We start from the raw sequence: 18,183 nt of genomic DNA on the forward strand, positions 1-18,183 counted from the left end.
TTTCCCCATATATCGCGTCAATCTTTAAGTTTGACGCAATATACCCCAATGGTACTTTAAAGTGCCAAACCCTCCGGAACTATTCCATAGAATTGCTGCCATAAAACATATTTTCCGACGATAATTATCAAAAAATAAATAAATAAAAATAAAATTAAAGATTTATGGGAAAAGTTCATAAGAAAGTTTTAGATACCAAAAAAAGTTGGAGCCATTATTCGGGAAAATCTTTGAATACATTCCAATTTTTATTGAATATATATATATATATATATATATATTTTTTTTTTTTTTTACTTTATTTATTTTCACAACTGCCGTATAATTCTGCAACAAGTGAAGCTGATACAACATGGTAATTGAATAGATACATGAATAGCATGAGAGGAGAATTCGCCCATTGGTGAAACTCCCGAAGTGGTACAGTTCACAATTGTACATTGACATTTACTTCATTTAGAAGAAAGCGAGGCCTTCTGCGCTACACCGCCTGGGAGGATTTCCTGGTAGAGTAGTAAGTTGAGATACAAGAGGATTGGGGATGTGAGGTAACTGAAGTATGGAGTTTAATGTAACAGGATCTTACAGCTTCCGAAACATAAGGAACAAGGAAATCTCGGTGTAAGGTATGATTAGAAACCAAGTAAGGAGCACCAGCGAATCTACGGAGAGTTTTTGACTGGAAGGATTGGATATTGAATATTAGAAGGTGAAAAAAAGCTGGAAAACCTATCGTAAGATGAAAATCGAAATAAAGAAAATGTAAAGTAAATCACGCATGTGCAATGTCTGTGAACAACTACTACCCCATCCTAACAAAGAGACTGTGAATACAGTACCTATTCAATTAGAATAAAATGAATGAGTGTAAAGTTAGTATTCAACCATTTAGAGGTTTAGGGCGGCTATTTTTACACTTTCTTAGTAGATTGAATACAATCGGCAGGAAGCTACTGTTATTTATTTATTTTTTAATTTCCGTTCCCCCCAAAAAAAAACATTTATTGGTAGGACCGGAAGTATCGAGAGTACGAGATTGCGTGAGAAAGAGAGAAGCGAAAAGAAACCAGATATTTTGGAAAATTATTTATTCACTGTTTTTGGTAATAATGTAGAATTTACTAACGTTCGTAAGGGTAAGTAAAAGCATAATAAACATTGTTTTATTTCCGGTTTTCACCAGAAGTACACGTTTTAAGAGTTCTGCCAAGATTAAACAATTACATGACCTGCATTTGCTACAATTTCAGAGTTGTAATTATTCCGCAAAATATGAAATGCAAAATCATAATTAATTCTCTTAATTCAATCTCTCCGCTTAACAATTATTTTTTTTAAATGTTTACCACAAAAATGATAATAAACCTATATGAATATATAATACATTTTGACATACATATATCTACATAGATGTATAATAAATTTTTTACAAGAGATTATACGCAAACTTGTTCATTAAATCAAAAGCCCATTTAGGTTGATCACTTGGCACCAAATGGCCAGCGTTTCTCACTAATACTTCAGTAAGGTTCCCAACAGTTTTCTGGTAACCAGCCAGTTCATTGTCTACGTACCACAGTTTCCTTTCAGCAGTCTTATATTCTTCAGCACCACTCCAATTCAACGATCGGATGAAATTTATAGTCAACGGATATGGAATCAGTAAATCTAACTGTCCATTATAAATAAGGATTTTGTACTTTTCTATCAACGTTTCAATCCATGGCTTAACAGATTGCATAACATCAGATTCCAGATATTGTGCAACCAATGCAGGTGAGTGAAAAATGGCTCTACCTACATGTAATTTCTTCCTCACTTCGGCACTTTTAAAGAATTGCCTTAAATCTCCATATATTATTGGATCCTTTGTAAATAAATAATTCTGTACAGCTTGAAAGCCGGTTTTATGATTAAAATAAGCTAACATTTCTAGTCCTAGTGTATAGGCGAGAAAATATTTTCCTCTTTTAATATTATTTGTAATTTTATTTTGAAATACTTCCATTTCAGATTTCATCTTCAAATCGATTAATCCAATCTGATAGAGATAGTTAGAATACTCCATCATATGTAGAGGGTCACAGAGTCCATTACCAATCGCGATACCTTTTAAATTGATTTTCTCATTAATCGATAAGTGCACATTAAGTTTATCTATTACATAACCTAATGCTGGTGCATATTTCCCTCCATAGGACCCGCCAGATAAGAAGAGATCATTTTTCCTGTAATTAGGGAATAATTGGAAAAACTGTACTAAAGCATTATATAAATTTTCACCAATTACCCTTTCATTTGTAGATAAACCTTTTTCATTTCTAGTAAAACTGAAACCTGTTCCAATCGGATTGTCAATATAGATAACGTTCATCGTTTTTGTCCAATAAACATCACGTGGTTTAACCTGTAAAGTTTCCGTCAAATAATAAGGTCCATGAAGTTCAAATAATCCAAACAATGATGAAGATCCTGGTCCACCCTGAAGCCACAGCACTACTGGGGCTGAATCACTGTCTATTTCAGCCGGGAAGAACCAGAAGTACATATTGGAATTGTATTCCTTGTTCACCGTTAGAAATCCAGAATAGCTGGTTATATTGCCATAAAAGGGTTCTACTAGGGCGGCCTGTTTAGCCCTTTCTATGTTACCACTTTCAATGTAGGGCGTCAGAAATAGTGGTTCGCCATAATCTCCAGCTTCCAGAAGACCATTTTCTTTTTGCTGCTCAAGATCGTCAAGTTTATAATGATCAATATCGTTTTCATTGAAAATGCTCGTTTCCAACTCTCCAGAACTACGCACCACACTACATTTCACAATATAAAGTAACAAGCAAAGAACTAGTACCTTCTTCATGATTACAACCGTAACGTCAAACATCGCACTAGAGTGATTTCTTAATTTCGCATCTTATATACTAAATTAATTAACGTTTTTTATCAATTAAAACTACATTATCTTTACTTATTTTTTATTCTGCCTCTTGTTAAATTTCTTTCATTTTTTCTGATTCATTTCGTAATAAATAATCAATTATTTAGAGAAATATTTATCAACTTTGAATTTATTTAAATTTAAGTATTTCACAATTTTGAGCATGGGTGTATCTGTTGAATTTTTACTGTTGCATTGAAGTTAGAATTTACTTCATTTAGTAACCTACTGTTCTTTACTATCTCTTACTCTTAGTTAGTCCAAGTTCCCAATGGATGTACAAATTTCTGGGATAATAATAGAAGCGCTAGTTGGCAGTTTAATCAACAGTTTTGATAATATTGAGCAGAATGTACGGTGTAATTCCTGTAACCGCACATTCACCTATTTAGACTGGTTGTTCAAGGAGAAGTAGGGTGCGTAGAATGGAGAGAAAGGTTTCAGGGTGGAAGTGTAAGTACTCTTAAGGGAATACTTAGAGTAATCGTACGATATTGCAGGCAGGTTGGAATATCTCTTCTGGAGAAGAGCCTGTGGACTTCGTATAGAAGGGTTTTGAGCTGAAGATGGAAAGGAGTCCCATATTATGCTCGGGTTTCATGCTGTAAGACACCCCAACAATAATATTTTTCTTTTTTGCTTGGAATAGCGAATGCAGAAAGAGAAACACTTCTGCGAATTTTAATTATTCGAACACTTGGGCTTTACCTCGACAGAAGACTTACATGGAACCCTCACACTCGACTTAAGAGAACAGAACTCAACAGACGCTTCCGACAACTGAAAAGACTACTCGACAACAGATCAAAACTCACTCTAGAGAACAAAAGACTTATATATGTAAGGTATATTAAAGGCAGTCTAGGCTTATGGCATCTAACTGTGGGGTTCAACCAAACGCTTAAATCTGCAAAGAATCTAGTCCTTGCCATCTAAAAATTCTTGGCTCTTACTAAACAGCTCCTTTCTACATCACCAATCAAACCATTCACACAGATTTGAACATTCCTTTCGTGCAACACAAGTTGCAAAAACACGTTTCAGAAAATTCCATCTTAACATTCAATCTCATCACCATCCACTTGTACATCTATCTTCCAGAACATTTCCAGACAACACTTGTAAACAACTTAAAAGACAGAGGCCTCGCGATCTCCTCTCTGATGAAGGGAGGCAGTAGAATGTAGAATGTTTATTGGAGTGTTACCGCTGGGTAACTTCTCCACTCTGATATGTGTGAATGTTGCTTATTGTTACCCTCGTTGTTTAAAACGCAATGCATTGATTGTAACTAAATAAATGATTTAAAAAAATAATAATAATAATAATCGAATTGACTAGAGATTGGAGGTCACGAGGTCAACGAGTGTTTAAAGCGTCACGATGGATTATCAGGATGAATTATATAGAAAAATGATCGAACTGTTGAATTTGGATGACTGGATAAGTTTCTGTGGACAATGAGGAATCGTGAATGGATTGATTCGGTGACGAAACGGATAGTTAAGATCTTTGTGAAGCGTGTGGTTAGAGGACATAATATAGGGAACGAAGAAGAACTTTTGATTAGGTTGCAGGAGATGTTGGTAGGTTTAGTTGAGACTCACAGCTCCTGGTCCTTATCTCCAGATGGGTTTAACTTAAGTCCTGTAGAAGAATGTTTAGATATAGATCCGATCATGCACTTAGTTGTCCTTACCGTTAGTTTAGATGTCACCAAGTGTGGGTTCCATTCTTTTCTTTAAATAGAAACCCAGGACGAGAATAATAAATAAAAAAAGTTCGATATTAGCAAATACAAATACCATAGAACAATTAGCAAAGGGGAAAAAAGAACACTTTTCTGAATTGAAGGATCTCAAATTGAAAATCTGCACGATTACTGCACGATCTTATATTGAAGTAGAGTAATGAAAATTTAAAATTGAAGGTCAAAGTTTTTGCTAACAGCTGTTATAATTAGAGCAATAAATAAATAAATAATTGGCAAGTGTTCCTTTCACTTACATAATAAGTTTTATTTAATTGAAATTGATAAAGTTATTTTTTTATTTTTCATTAATTGAAAAACTGAAAATCATTTTGTAATTAAAACAACTAATCTAAAAGTAAGAGAGATACCTTATTTAAAGCTTCCTCATTAAAATGAATAATGGAAAATAGATGAACTTAACAAGAGCGAACAAGCTTCAGCTGTGCTGAAGTTGGTTCACATTTTCGCGGATATAAATGGGGAAGCAGATTAAAAAAAAGGATACAAAACCATGGGAAAGTGGTTGGTTCTCTCTCTCTTCCAGCAATGGCTTTCTACCACTGAAGTTCCCTTCCACTCCTCTAGGAAGGAACCTTTCTAACTATTCTATGCATCCCACTTCTACTAATGAACTCCTTTAACAACCTGTCTAAGTAGGTGAATGTGCGGTTTACAGAGAGGTCACCGGTACATTCCGCTTCAAGACTCAATATTAACAAAACAAGTTGATTAAACTGCGAACTAGCGCTCTCTATTGCTATATAGTTATATATATTTTGTGTTTTCTAAAAACATCACCACATCATCATTATCATCAATGACTCTGCAGCCCACTATTTCATCTTGAAAAGCATTTCTTTGATTTGATCTGTTGCCTTTCACTTCTTGATTCCCAAAATAAAAGCACCATCTCCTTATTAACGCCATCTCAGTTTTGGCTCGCCTCTATCCGTGTAAACATTCCCTTTTCTTTCCTTCCAGCGATACCGCCCTCTTCCATTCTTATCACATGTCCCACCTGAGCGTTTCCTGCTCAGTCTTATCATTTTCACTAAGTCAGCTCCTCTGTAATGCTTGACACAATTTGTCCACCTTTTCTCCAAAATATTTGAAAAATGATTTTTATTTAGCTAGCCAATCTTATGGCGAGAAATATGCAACAGCACTATGCACAGAGTTTTAGATTTTAGATTTTGAACGACGGGACGGGACCCATCCCCCACGGCATCGCAGCCACCAAAAGGCTTATTGTGCCTTCCCCTTCTAAGAAGTCTAGTAGATGAAACCTCCCCTTCTAAGAAGGTTGAAGGCTTTCCCTAACAGTTCCTTCTTCGCTACAATCTCCTCTGGTCTCAAGGTACCAAAGATATCGTAGCGCAGTCTCTCGATTGCAACGCAATCGAATAACCTGTGAGAGGCCGTTTCTTCCTCTTCGGTTCCGAGCTAATAAGACCTACGTTGTGCAGGTGCATCCTGAACCTTCCGTGCCCTGTGAATAGGCCTGTAATCAGAGTGATCTAGACTCACTTTGGTTCTTTGTTTGCACAACAAGGAGCATAACCCTCTTGCTGTGTTTGACCCCAGGAAACATCACCCAGTACTTTTCATGTTCTCTCCAGATTCAATCTCTGAGAGCCTCACGAACTGCACCCCTGTGGTTCCACCCCAGGACTGGTTCCAGGCCAATGAAGGGAGTACTAGCTCCTTTCCTGGCCAACTGATCAGCTATTTCATTCTCCGCATTGCCAGGCACCTACTCCAGTCGGACTTTATTGTGCCGAGCCAGTTAATCTAGGAACTTTTTTTACATACCCAGACCGGGGAAGAAGTAGTTCTGAAGGAAGAGAGGGCCTTCAGTGACGCTTGACTGTCCGAAAAAATGCAAATCTCCCTATTTCTAAGATTCATTTGCAGATTTTCCCCAGCGCAAGTTTTAATGGCAAAAACCTCGGCCTGAAAGACGGTGGTTTATCTCCCTAGAGTAGTGGTCGGCAACCTATTTTAAGTAGAGAGCCATTTCTTCTTAAATAATTTTAATAAATCTTACCAAGAGCCGCTAGGATGATAGTGTAAAAACCTCTGTAGATCATTTATATTCACAAATTATTATTTTATGATATTCAATAACATTTAAATGTTTTATATATTTACTTTCACATATTGCAAAGTAAATAAACAAATAAATAATGACTAAACCTGTATTTGAATGAAAATGGCAGCAGTCCTATATATTAAGTACTGTATTTTAATATAATTCTATTCAAATTACTAACCCAACACAGTTAAAATTCTTTTTGAAAAAATATCTTTACTTTAATAAATGAAATTTTCATTTGTTTCAATAAAATTGAAATATACAATATATTTTGGACAGGCTGAAGAACCACAAAATTTGGATAAAAGAGCCGCATGTGGCTCACGAGCCGTGGGTTGTCGACCCCTGCCCTAGAGCACTCTCAATGAGTACCTTAGGTAGCACTAGATCATATAATCGATAAAAATAAACTGCATTTATTAAATAGTGCTCGGAAAATCAGCTTATTGATTAATAGTGGATTTTGTGATCCAATAAATATGGTAAAGGTTTCTAATAATTTCCATCAGATTGGATTTGATTTATTTAAATACTAAATTTAAAATGGAACAATTTCGAGATAAACTTTTAACTTCAATTAAAAAAGAAAAACATCTGAAAGTTATAGAAATTTCAGGAATAGTGCTAAATTTAGTTTAGATTGCAACTGCTTTCAGATACTTTGTAAATTATCTATTTGCCAACGAACATAGTTTATCTGGTCATATGAGGGAATATTTTAAAAATCCATAACTAAGAAGAAAAGTGCATTTTGGTAAATCCATTTAACATGAAGGTTTATTGGTTAAACAATTTCTATCCGTAGATTTTATGCAATCGTTGACTATAAAATTCATCCTGGTGCTGAAGAATACAAGACTACTGAAAGGAAACTGTGGTTCGTAGACAATGAACTGGCTGGTTACCAGAAAACTGTTAGGAACTTTACTGAAGTGAGAAACGCTGGCCATATTACGCTGACTGATCAACCAAAGAGGATTTCCTCTTTGGTCCACAAGTTCATCTATGATTTATTCTAAATAGAAGATCAAATTTAGTGCTTTAATTAAATAGATTCTCGATGATGTCAATATTCACTAGTTTAGAAGCAGTTTCAACTTTCAATTATAGTTATTATAGTTAAATAGTGGATTTAATTTTCCTAGATTATTATTTACAGGTACATAGTATAGTTTTAAACAATAACAATATTTATTATTATAAAGAGATTAATTAATTAATTAGTTCAATAATCCGATCAGTGTGATGTTCAGTGAATGTGTAATGATATACATGAAGAAGGAGTTTTCAGTCGCAGGGTCAGTGATAGGGTGAAGGTAATGGAACTGGATTATTGAGAAATAGAGAGGGAAATGGGAATCCTGGAAACAATAATGGGAAAACTGGGAAACAAAAATTGAGCACAAATGGGTATGGACACTAGAGGATGCCCTCCCAGTAGATGTCCTGAGGAAGTAAAGAAATGAAACCATTCGTAGAACAGAGCAAGAGGAACATCTGAGAAGAGATAGGAGGAGGAAATCTTACAAGCAGTTAACGGGACCAAGTCTAAAGAGCAGAATGAATGGTGGAATCGAGTGTTGGAGACAGGATGTGACCCACAGAGGGCAAATCCGGATTAACTAAGTGAATTCTGATACTGAAGATGAGACATTAATTGAATCTAAGAACTAATAAGAGTGAAAATCAAATTAGTGAGTTCAAAAGAGACATTTTTTAACATGAAAAATCGAAAGTTAAAAAAATCTATAAAAAGCGTTTGTTTTGCACAACGTTGTGATAGTCATGTTCAATTTTACTGTAGCTATAAAAAAAAAGCAGAGAGCAAACGTGACTGAGCATGGGAAAAATATGAATGGTGGTAGAATTTTAAATAAAATATCACAACGCTGGCAACCAGTTTTTTTAGATGAAAACAGACAACTAAATTTAAAATATAGAATTGTTGATGAAAAGCTCCAAGGAAAAGCGTCCATACCATTTAAACATGGTATTTTTACTTGCAATGGCGCAGAATGCAGTACGCATGATTAAGGTGTGTTTGACAGTGGATATGACGTAAACAATCACGTTACTTTTCACGTAATTAAGTGTACTTAAAAATACTTAATTACAATGCGTACTAAAAAAAATAGTTTACTTCAATACGTAATTTACTGTTCACTTTAAAGATACCAATTTCGAAAAAGTATCTTTTAAGAATTTAAAAGCATTTCCGGGTTAATAATTATCTCAAATTTCAAATTTTACGATTATATATTCCATTTTTTTTTAACGTTTTCTAAATGAAAGTTACATATCTGTGCAATTAATATGCCAAGCTAGAAGAGAAAAGTGGAAAACGGGAAAATAATCCAATAAAAAGACGTGTCAGTTGGCTGAATTTATCCATACGTTTATGGTGAGTATCGCTGTAGAGACGCCACGGTAACCGAGCGGTTATAGGCTAGACCCGCAATGCTTAGATGTATTGTTGGTTTAGTGGGTTCGATGCCCCTGTCTAGGCCTTGGATTTTATTTAATGTTTAATATGAGAAATTTATAGTAAAGTATGTTAGGCGGATACAGGCTAGACCCGCAAAGCTAAGATGTATTGTTGGTTTAGTGGGTTCGGATTCCCGGTCTTAGGCCTTGGATTTTATTTAATGGTTAATATGAGAAATTTATAGTAAAGTATGTTAGGCGGTTATAGGCTAGACCCGCAAAGCTGAGATGAATTGTTGGTTTAGTGGGTTCGATTCCCGGTCTAGGCCTTGGATTTTATTTAATGTTTAATATGAGAAATTTATAGTAAAGTATGTTAGGCGGATACAGGCTAGACCCGCAAAGCTAAGATGTATTGTTGGTTTAGTGGGTTCGGATTCCCGGTCTTAGGCCTTGGATTTTATTTAATGGTTAATATGAGAAATTTATAGTAAAGTATGTTAGGCGGATACAGGCTAGACCCGCAATGCTTAGATGTATTGTTGGTTTAGTGGGTTCGATGCCCCTGTCTAGGCCTTGGATTTTATTTAATGGTTAATATGAGAAATTTATATAAAGTATGTTAGGCGGTTATAGGATAGACCCGCAATGCTAAGATGTATTGTTGGTTAGTGGGTTCGATTCCCGGTCTTAGGCCTTGGATTTTATTTAATGGTTAATATGAGAAATTTATAGTAGAGTATGTTAGGCGGTAAGGGACTAGACCCGCAAAGCTAAGATGTATTGTTGGTTTAGTGGGTTCGATTCCCGGTCTAGGTCTTGTATTTTATTCATTGGTTAAGATGAGAAATTTATAGTAGGGTATGTTAGGCGGTAAGGGACTAGACCCGCAAAGCTAAGATGTATTGTTGGTTTAGTGAGTTCGATTCCCCCGGTCTTAGGCCTTGGATTTTATTTAATTCGGTTAATAAAAGAAATTTATAGTAAAAGTATGTTAGGTGGTAAGAGACTAGACCCGCAATGCTAAGATGTATTGTTGGTTTAGTGGGTTCGATTCCCCCGGTCTCTAGGCCTTGGATTTTATTTAATGTTTAATATGAGAAATTTACAGTAAAGTATGTTAGGCGGTTACAGGCTAGACCCGCAATGCTTAGATGTATTGTTGGTTTAGTGGGTTCGATGACCCTGTCTAGGCCTTGATTAATTTAAGAATTATTTACAGTAAAGTGTTCTTTTAGGTCCATCTTATTATATTGTTGCGAATCCTGGGCTTTGAGGTACGCGGACGACATTGAAGTAGTTCAGTCTAAGTTTTTTAAATCGGCCCTCGGCTGGCCCAGGAGGACTCCCAATTATATCTTGCGCTTGGAGATAGCAAGAATCCAACTAAAATTCAATGTTTTTAAGTCTGCTCTTAATTGGTGGATTAAACTCCTAAAAATGAGCAACAACAGGCTGTCTAGAATCTGTTTCAATAGAATGCTGTTTCTAGGGAATCAAGGTTGTGACACTAAATACAATTGGGCATGTCAATTGAAACAGTTGATTACAGAGTTGGGCTATGACTCTCTCTGGCAATCCCAAGATCTGGACCAAATTGTAAATTTAAAAAAAGAAATTTTAAACAAATATGAAAATAATTTGATTGAGCTGGATGTGGTCAGATTACAAAATACATCTTACATTAACCTTTACCAACCTAATTTTCATAACAATAGTTCATATCTCCAATTAGAAATGCCCTTCCAAATAATTAAAATTATTAGCCAGCTTCGGGTTGCTTCAGTAGATCAATGTGTTATTTATTTTAAAAAAACTAAATACACTTTGAATTTCAATGAGAAATGCACACACTGCAATTTAGACGAGGCAGAAACGTTAGCACATATATTTTTTATTTGTCCAGCTTATCATCTTTACAGAATACATTATCAGATTGGTTGTTACAATGATTTAAATTCACTTTTAAATGATTTAAATAAAAAACAGATATGGAATGTTTACAATTTTATAATTTTTGTGCTTAAATTTAGGGCGCTACTTTCCTAGTTAGTTGGTAATTATAACTTTAGTAAATATGTTTTACTTTATTTTAAGAGTTACGTTTCTGTTCAGTAATCAGTTTAAGCATTTGTTAAAATTTATTTTAAGTTCATTTTTTGTTTGTTTGTTTTTTTTCTCCTCATTGATATTATAAGACTACATGTATATTTTCTTTTCTTTCTTTTTTGTTATTTTCATTGAATAGTGTCTTTTTTAGTTGTGTTTTTCTTTGTATTTTTATATAATGTATTTAGTTTGTATATTGCAATTCCCTCACTCCCTTGCTGTATGTACATTCATGTATTAAACAGTCAATAAAATAATAATAATAATAATATTTACATTAAAGTATTTTAGCTAGTCTCCTCTGTCCAGGACGCCTAATTTGATTGTTGGACTATGGCTCGTCTACAAAAAAAAAGTAGGTTATATTTTTTTATATTTATTTTATTTTATAATTTTTTGTTTACTTCATTAAACAGTTTAGAGAACGTTTAGCTTGTGACAAGAACATCATTACCAGAGGAAAAGGATAGAAAAATCTTAAATATAATATATATAATTTAACGAAATATAAAATACTGGCCAGTGGTTATTCAAATTCAGAATTCTCAACCAAACAACTGGTTTCAACCCAAAAAATTAAAAGAAATTTATAATCTTACACTTGATATTTTCAACGATGTTATTCTTGATATCGATAATAAACTTGTAGAATTTAAAAAAAAAATCATATTCTTATCATTACTAGTTTGTTATCAAGGTAAAACTTCAATTTATTCAATCTAATTATTTTTTCGGGCAATTTTAAAAAATTCTTTGAAGTAATTCGTTTTTGTCAACTTTTAATTTATAAGAAAAAAAAATATTTATTTTGCAATTATAATCAATAAAATAAGATAATGAAAAATAAAAATAAAATCAATTTTATAATGAAATATGAGATAATGAACCTTGAGGTTTTTTTTTGTATTTAAGACGCATCAACTTTAAGACTAAGGTTATTGGCGCCCGGAGCTTTTTTTAGCGCACTGCCGGCCTCCGGACAGTGTTCTCTCGTTACGGACAACACTGACTGTAGTCCAGTGATTCAGGCAAATAACGAATTATAAAACAATCAATTCTTTAACTTTATTTCATTTACAACTGTCCTTGTCAAGAAGTAAATATGATTACGTTATAAATATAAATATATAAACAAAATTGTTTGACGTAACTGAATGAGAGCCATCCAACGGTGACCATCATGAGTCAGCTAACACAGGATGCCGTTGAAGTGAATTCGAAGGATGCCCTTCATCCATCAGTGACCAAATGATCGCGAGGCCATCGACGCTTTACTCTTCGGCGAGGATTCAAGGGAAGAGTAGTCTGAGTTAGGTTGTGAATGAACGAATTGAAGTCACTTTGACTTCCAGTATGCAATAAAAAATAGAACGCGTGGAATAGAATATCACGTTGTCTTCTGCTTGAGTAGCAGGTGACCTACAAGTTGATCTTTGGTTATTGAGGTAACTTATAATCAGATGAATCCTGTCTCTACACTGTGTAAAGTGAATCTGGTAGAATGTTTTTTAAACCATGATAAGGATAGCAGCGAATGCCCATCTTTAGAGAGGAGGGAATCGGCTATTAACAACTTGTCAGTGCCCTGCCTTGAGTGTTCAAGACTGTCCAATCACCGAACAGTGAGCTGTAAGAAGCTCCTAAAGAAGAGAAAAATCTAATGGCCAACAGCTGGATTCGAACCTGGGATCTCTGCATTGGAATCCATTATACTCTAATCACTCTGCTGATCCCTTCCCTATTTTATCTTATTAAAATTCTCGAAATCCTAACATGAATATTTTTGTAAAACTCTGATTTCTACAACACATCTAATTTCTAATAAAATTATTTAGATACAGGTAGTCCTCGGGTTACGACGGTCTCGAGTTACGACGTTTCGTGGTTACGACTCCCATTTACAGTACAGTACTGTACAGTATGTACTATGAAAAGCCCGCGATCTACTGTACGTGTTTTGGTGGGCAGTATATACTGTACAGTAGTAAGAAAAGCCCACGAACTACTTCACGTGATTTTGTGTGCAGCGGCCACGGGACCGAGGAATACGGCGTCACCAGCATCCCAGTACGCCATTAACATCGTTGTCACGATCACTTTTTGCCCTTCATTATGGCTACCAAACGCAGACTCCTTCTGATGGCAGTGCATCGAAGAAAAGGAAGGCCATCACCATGGAAGTGAAATTAAATATCGTAAAGTACACTGTTTTTTATTACTGTTTCATTTCATTATTAAACGTTCTGTTCAGTATTTTATACGTCTTTTTTGATAATTATGTTTTTGTGTTAGGATAGGTGTTAGGATAGGCTAAGTGCTTACAGTACTGTACTGTATATGGTACAGTTTACGTATGTTCCGACTTACGTCGAAAAAACGGTTTACGACGCCGCGTAGGAACGGATCAACGTTGTAAGTCGAGGACTTCCTGTAGTAAAATTTCACCTCTTACTCTAAAATAGAGTTAAATTTGTAATTGTACTGATTTTCTCCAGAAATGTCCGCTTTAAGATCCCCTTAATCCGAAAACAGCTGTGTGTATTGTGTATGTATGTATGTACTAATACACCCCAAAATTGCAGAATGTTCTTATCTGATATTCAGTTTAGGAGTAAACTGAGGACGCCACTACTGAGTTTTGATCGAAATTAGCTTAAACGAAGGAATCATTTTACTGAACCAATTTTTTAGTATTTTTCTAAAGGGGAGAATAGAATCCGAATCTCGAGTTATTGGTTAAAATTTGCTTTTGAAATCAGAGATACTAGTAATAGAATCAAAAATAGAATTGTACAATTCACATGAGCAATTTAGAAAGAACAAAGAAAAACAAAAAAAATTACAATAGAACATGTGTGCAATGTTTGAATATTATCAGTTGTTCGTCCATTTTGAAATCCTGTACCACCCATTTATTGTCTCTTGCAAATAACTGTTCCAGACTTTTCAATGGACACCCTAGGATATGTACATTTTTACCCCCATTGTAATCCTCCTATGTTGCCAATTGTTGTGGATAACAATTGAAAACGTCATCATCAATTAGGATGAAAGCTAAAAATGGCGTCACCACCATATTGTTAATCAATCAATTAATACGCGATTGCAATATTAATTTTTTAATGTGCAGTAGTTTAAATTTAAAATTTAACTGTATTCCCATTGGTTTACTCACATTTGAACACTTACGAGGGTCGTTTGAAAATTCCGTGCAAAGTCAGAGAGATAGCACTACTGGCGCGTATCGAGGTTATGTTTAGTTAGTAGCATCTCTTGGAAGAACACACACCAAGTTTCAGCCAGAATCGAGGAAGTCGAGTGATTTTCAAAAAATGGACGAAAAAGAATTTCGTGTGTTGATTAAACACTACTTTATGAAAGGCAAAACGCCTCAGGAGACTAAAGAGAAGCTTGATAAACATTATGGTGACTCTGCACCTTCGATTAGAACAGTTTATAAGTGGTTTCAAAATTTTCTGAGTGGCCATATGGGCACAAGTGACGCTGAACGTTCTGGACGCCCTGTTGAGGTTACTACTCCAGAAATCATTGATAAAATCCATGATATGGTGATGGATGACAGAAGAGTGAAGGTGCGTGAGATTGCTAGTGCTGTGGGCATCTCGAATGAACGGGTACATAATATTTTGCATCAACATTTGGACATGACAAAGCTATCCGCAAGATGGGTGCCGCGATTGCTCACGCTTGACCAAAAACGAAATCGTGTGAAGTGTTGCAAGGACGGTTTGCAGCTGTTCCAGAAGAATCCGCAGGACTTTAAGCGTCGTTTCGTCACTGTAGATGGAACATGGATATATCACTACACTCCTGAGACCAAAAAACAATCTAAACAATGGGTTACCAAGGGGGAATCTGCGCCAAAAAAGGCGAAGACCGTTCCATCGGCCGGAAAGATTATGGCGACAGTCTTTTGGGATTCGCAAGGAATAATCCTCATCGACTATCTGGAAAAGGGTAAAACTATTACAGGTGCATATTATTCATCGTTATTGGACCGTTTGAAAACCGAGCTGCAAGAAAAACGCCCACGATTGGCCCACAAAAAAGTCCTTTTCCATCACGACAACGCACCAGCTCACACCTCAGCAGTTGTGGTCGCAAAATTAATGGAAATAGGGTACCAACTCGTTTCACATCCCCCCTATTCTCCAGACTTGGCTCCGTCGGACTACTATTTGTTCCCCAATATGAAGAAATGGCTGGCGGGAAAAAGATTTTATTCAAACGAGGAGGTGATTGCAGAAACGAATGGCTATTTTTCAGACTTGGACAAATCCTATTATTCGGAAGGGATCAACAAACTAGAGTAGCGTTGGACGAAGTGTATAAGCCTAAAAGGAGACTATGTTGAAGAATAAAAAAGGTTTACCCCAAAAAATTAAGTAGTTTTTATTTTTGCACGGACTTTTCAAACGACCCTCGTATATCCTACCCTATTGAACACCTGAGGTTAACCGTACTACAATAAATTACAAATAGCGTTTTAGATAACAGTTTCGACCAACTACCTATCTAATCCTTAGAGCTATCATCTCCAGAAAAAGATTTTCAATTGACAGATGCTGTTCCTGAGGAATCTAGAGTTTTGACCAGTTTGAAGTTGGGGGGGGGGGAATCTTTATTGCATTGTTTCGAACTATATTTAGTTCATCTTCAAGGTTTCGAAAATAAAAAACGAGAGAGGACATTACTCACAATTTACCAGTCTTCGAGCAATATAATTAGTCTATAATATCAAAAAAATGGATTTGAAATATAGGTGTTAATAACGATCTATACTTTTAACCAGGAAACAACAAAAATCTAACTACAAATATAACCGTCCAAAATGGCAACAATAATGGCCGCTAGAGATGGTTAAGTGGTCAGACCAGTGGTTTACTAATTATCCATGTAAACTGGGTGCCTGCCATTGGTCGGTATGCGATTCCATTCATTTAGCCTTTTATAGAATAATAAAGTACAATACATTTTATATTTCACCTTAATCTTGCATCGCTTTAGTGCGGTTTTTGGCAATAAATCAGTAATTGGGTATAAAAAGTCTCTTAGCATTTGTGGGCATTACTTTCTTACTTTTAGTTACGGCCCCAAAAATAATTCGACTGGAGAATATAAGAAATCAGAGAAGCGAGAAAATTACATTTGAAATTATTTAAAATGTCCAGGAATGGCGCTGGAATGGGAATATAGACACCTTGATAGAGGGAAGAGATCTTTAGAAGATAATCTTAAAAAAATTAATAAAAGAGCGGCCTGAGAGAGAATAAAAGAGTGCTGGAGGAGAATCAGCGAAGATTTAAAAATAAAAGTGAACAAAAAATTACGGTTAGCTCTTCCAATCCACAGATTATTGTCTTAATAACTGAACATAATCTCTTTTTTTTATTCTACTTTATTCAAATTTTTGCTGCCAAATTTTGCATCCCAACTTTAGAACGTAGGTAACACAAATGTTAATTTCAGATTTTAAGTCGACCCAAAATATTATTTCTTTTGAGTATGATACTTCTCCAACCTTTTGCCCATAAAGTGAATTCGCAACGTTAAAAGACATCCCCCAAAGTTGCAGGTTTCAAAAACCTCATTTAGAATCAGGGTCTCTAAAGGGAACCCAGTTGTGATTTTACTGCAGGCCACAGATCACAACAGTGACCAGTATTATACAAGCATGCCAGGGCAGAGGGCGAGCAAACTTTGATCGATTCAAAGGCCACACGCGGTACCACAGCTCGTTTCATCCTACCAAATGTTCCCCAAAAAAAAAGGCAAAGCCCTAAAACTAAGGCACATTAAACTTTGAGTGACTATCAGGGTTCTCCTGAAAGATCTTGGAAAGTACCTCTTTCTCAGTGTACTTCTCTAGTTGAGAGTGTACTTCCGTTTAAGCTAATCTGTAGCTTTGTTCATTGTTCAAGGCTAGTGTAAGCAAGAAACTCGTTTAATGTGTAAAAAAAACAGGAAATAAAGAATTTGTTCACTGCAGATTTGTGGTTGGCACCACTGTTAGCTGAGTCCGTCTTATTTGGAAATTTCATCTTCGAACTAGCTGAGTAATGAAGCTAAATTGCAATGTAAACGACTGTATGTAGAATTAAAAAATATTGGTTTGGCGATTGTCGATTCAAAAAAACGATGATGATATAACGAAGCAGGGGATTTTTACTAGTGCCCGTGTCAATCAATGAAGTTTCGTTCTAATTAGCAAGCATTTTGAGCACAATTTATGAGTTAAAAACCTTCAAAATTGTTGATTTTTTAAAATTTATTTACAGCTCCAAGAGGAAGAATCCTGGAATAAGCTAGGCGTGCAGGAGACAGAATATGCAAGGAATTATCTTCCAGAGTGGAATACATTACTGTGCATCGTTCAAGTGGAAATCATGCGAAGAATTCCGAGCTGAGGCACGCAGGAAAGCACAGACAGTTTTCCAAGATGGCGATGTTATGGGGGTGTGTTTGCAAGCGCTTGTGAAAAGATTGATTGCTTACATTGAGTTGGGATTATGTGTTGTTTAAAAAAAAAAAAAAAAATGTAAACACTGCATATTTACCTAAAGCATTACACCTGATATATTCTTAATTTTTTAAAAAAAATTATTCTTATCAATGATCTCATCGAGAGAATGAGTGGGATTTAAGAATACATTGAATTAATGAAGAGATGTGGTCAATCATAAATAAGTTCACATTATCTTACCATTCTAAAAATAGAAAGGACGTGATCGTCGATTTCGCGAGTTTTCAATGGGGATACCAGATTTCGAGCTCCTATGAGTCCAAAAAAGGTATAATTTTTTACAAATTAGTCTCTAAGTGAATCAGTCAATCATTTTGTGT

The 18,183-nt window shown here is 35.3% G+C and overlaps 2 protein-coding genes across 3 annotated transcripts in view; both read right to left on the reverse strand.

Moving 5' to 3' along the window:
- The window catches only part of LOC141450799 (ras-GEF domain-containing family member 1B-like), a 450,679-nt gene that overhangs the window by 107,424 nt on the left and 325,072 nt on the right, over positions 1–18,183 (reverse strand). The window lies entirely within an intron of this gene.
- On the reverse strand, positions 361–2,895 carry LOC141450801 (venom serine carboxypeptidase-like). The gene has a single exon (XM_074121609.1). The coding sequence runs from the start codon at positions 2,882–2,884 to the stop codon at positions 1,427–1,429; it is 1,458 nt and encodes a 485-aa protein (XP_073977710.1). The 5' UTR covers positions 2,885–2,895; the 3' UTR covers positions 361–1,426.

Source organism: Rhodnius prolixus, unplaced genomic scaffold (assembly GCF_049639745.1).
Source record: "Rhodnius prolixus isolate KJV_2025 unplaced genomic scaffold, Rpr scaffold_8, whole genome shotgun sequence".
Classification (NCBI taxonomy): domain Eukaryota; kingdom Metazoa; phylum Arthropoda; class Insecta; order Hemiptera; family Reduviidae; genus Rhodnius; species Rhodnius prolixus.

What these genes read in the sequence shown, in the direction of transcription:
- LOC141450801 (XM_074121609.1), bottom strand. Translation starts at nt 2,884, where the DNA reads ATGTTTGACGTTACGGTTGTAATCATGAAGAAGGTACTAGTTCTTTGC.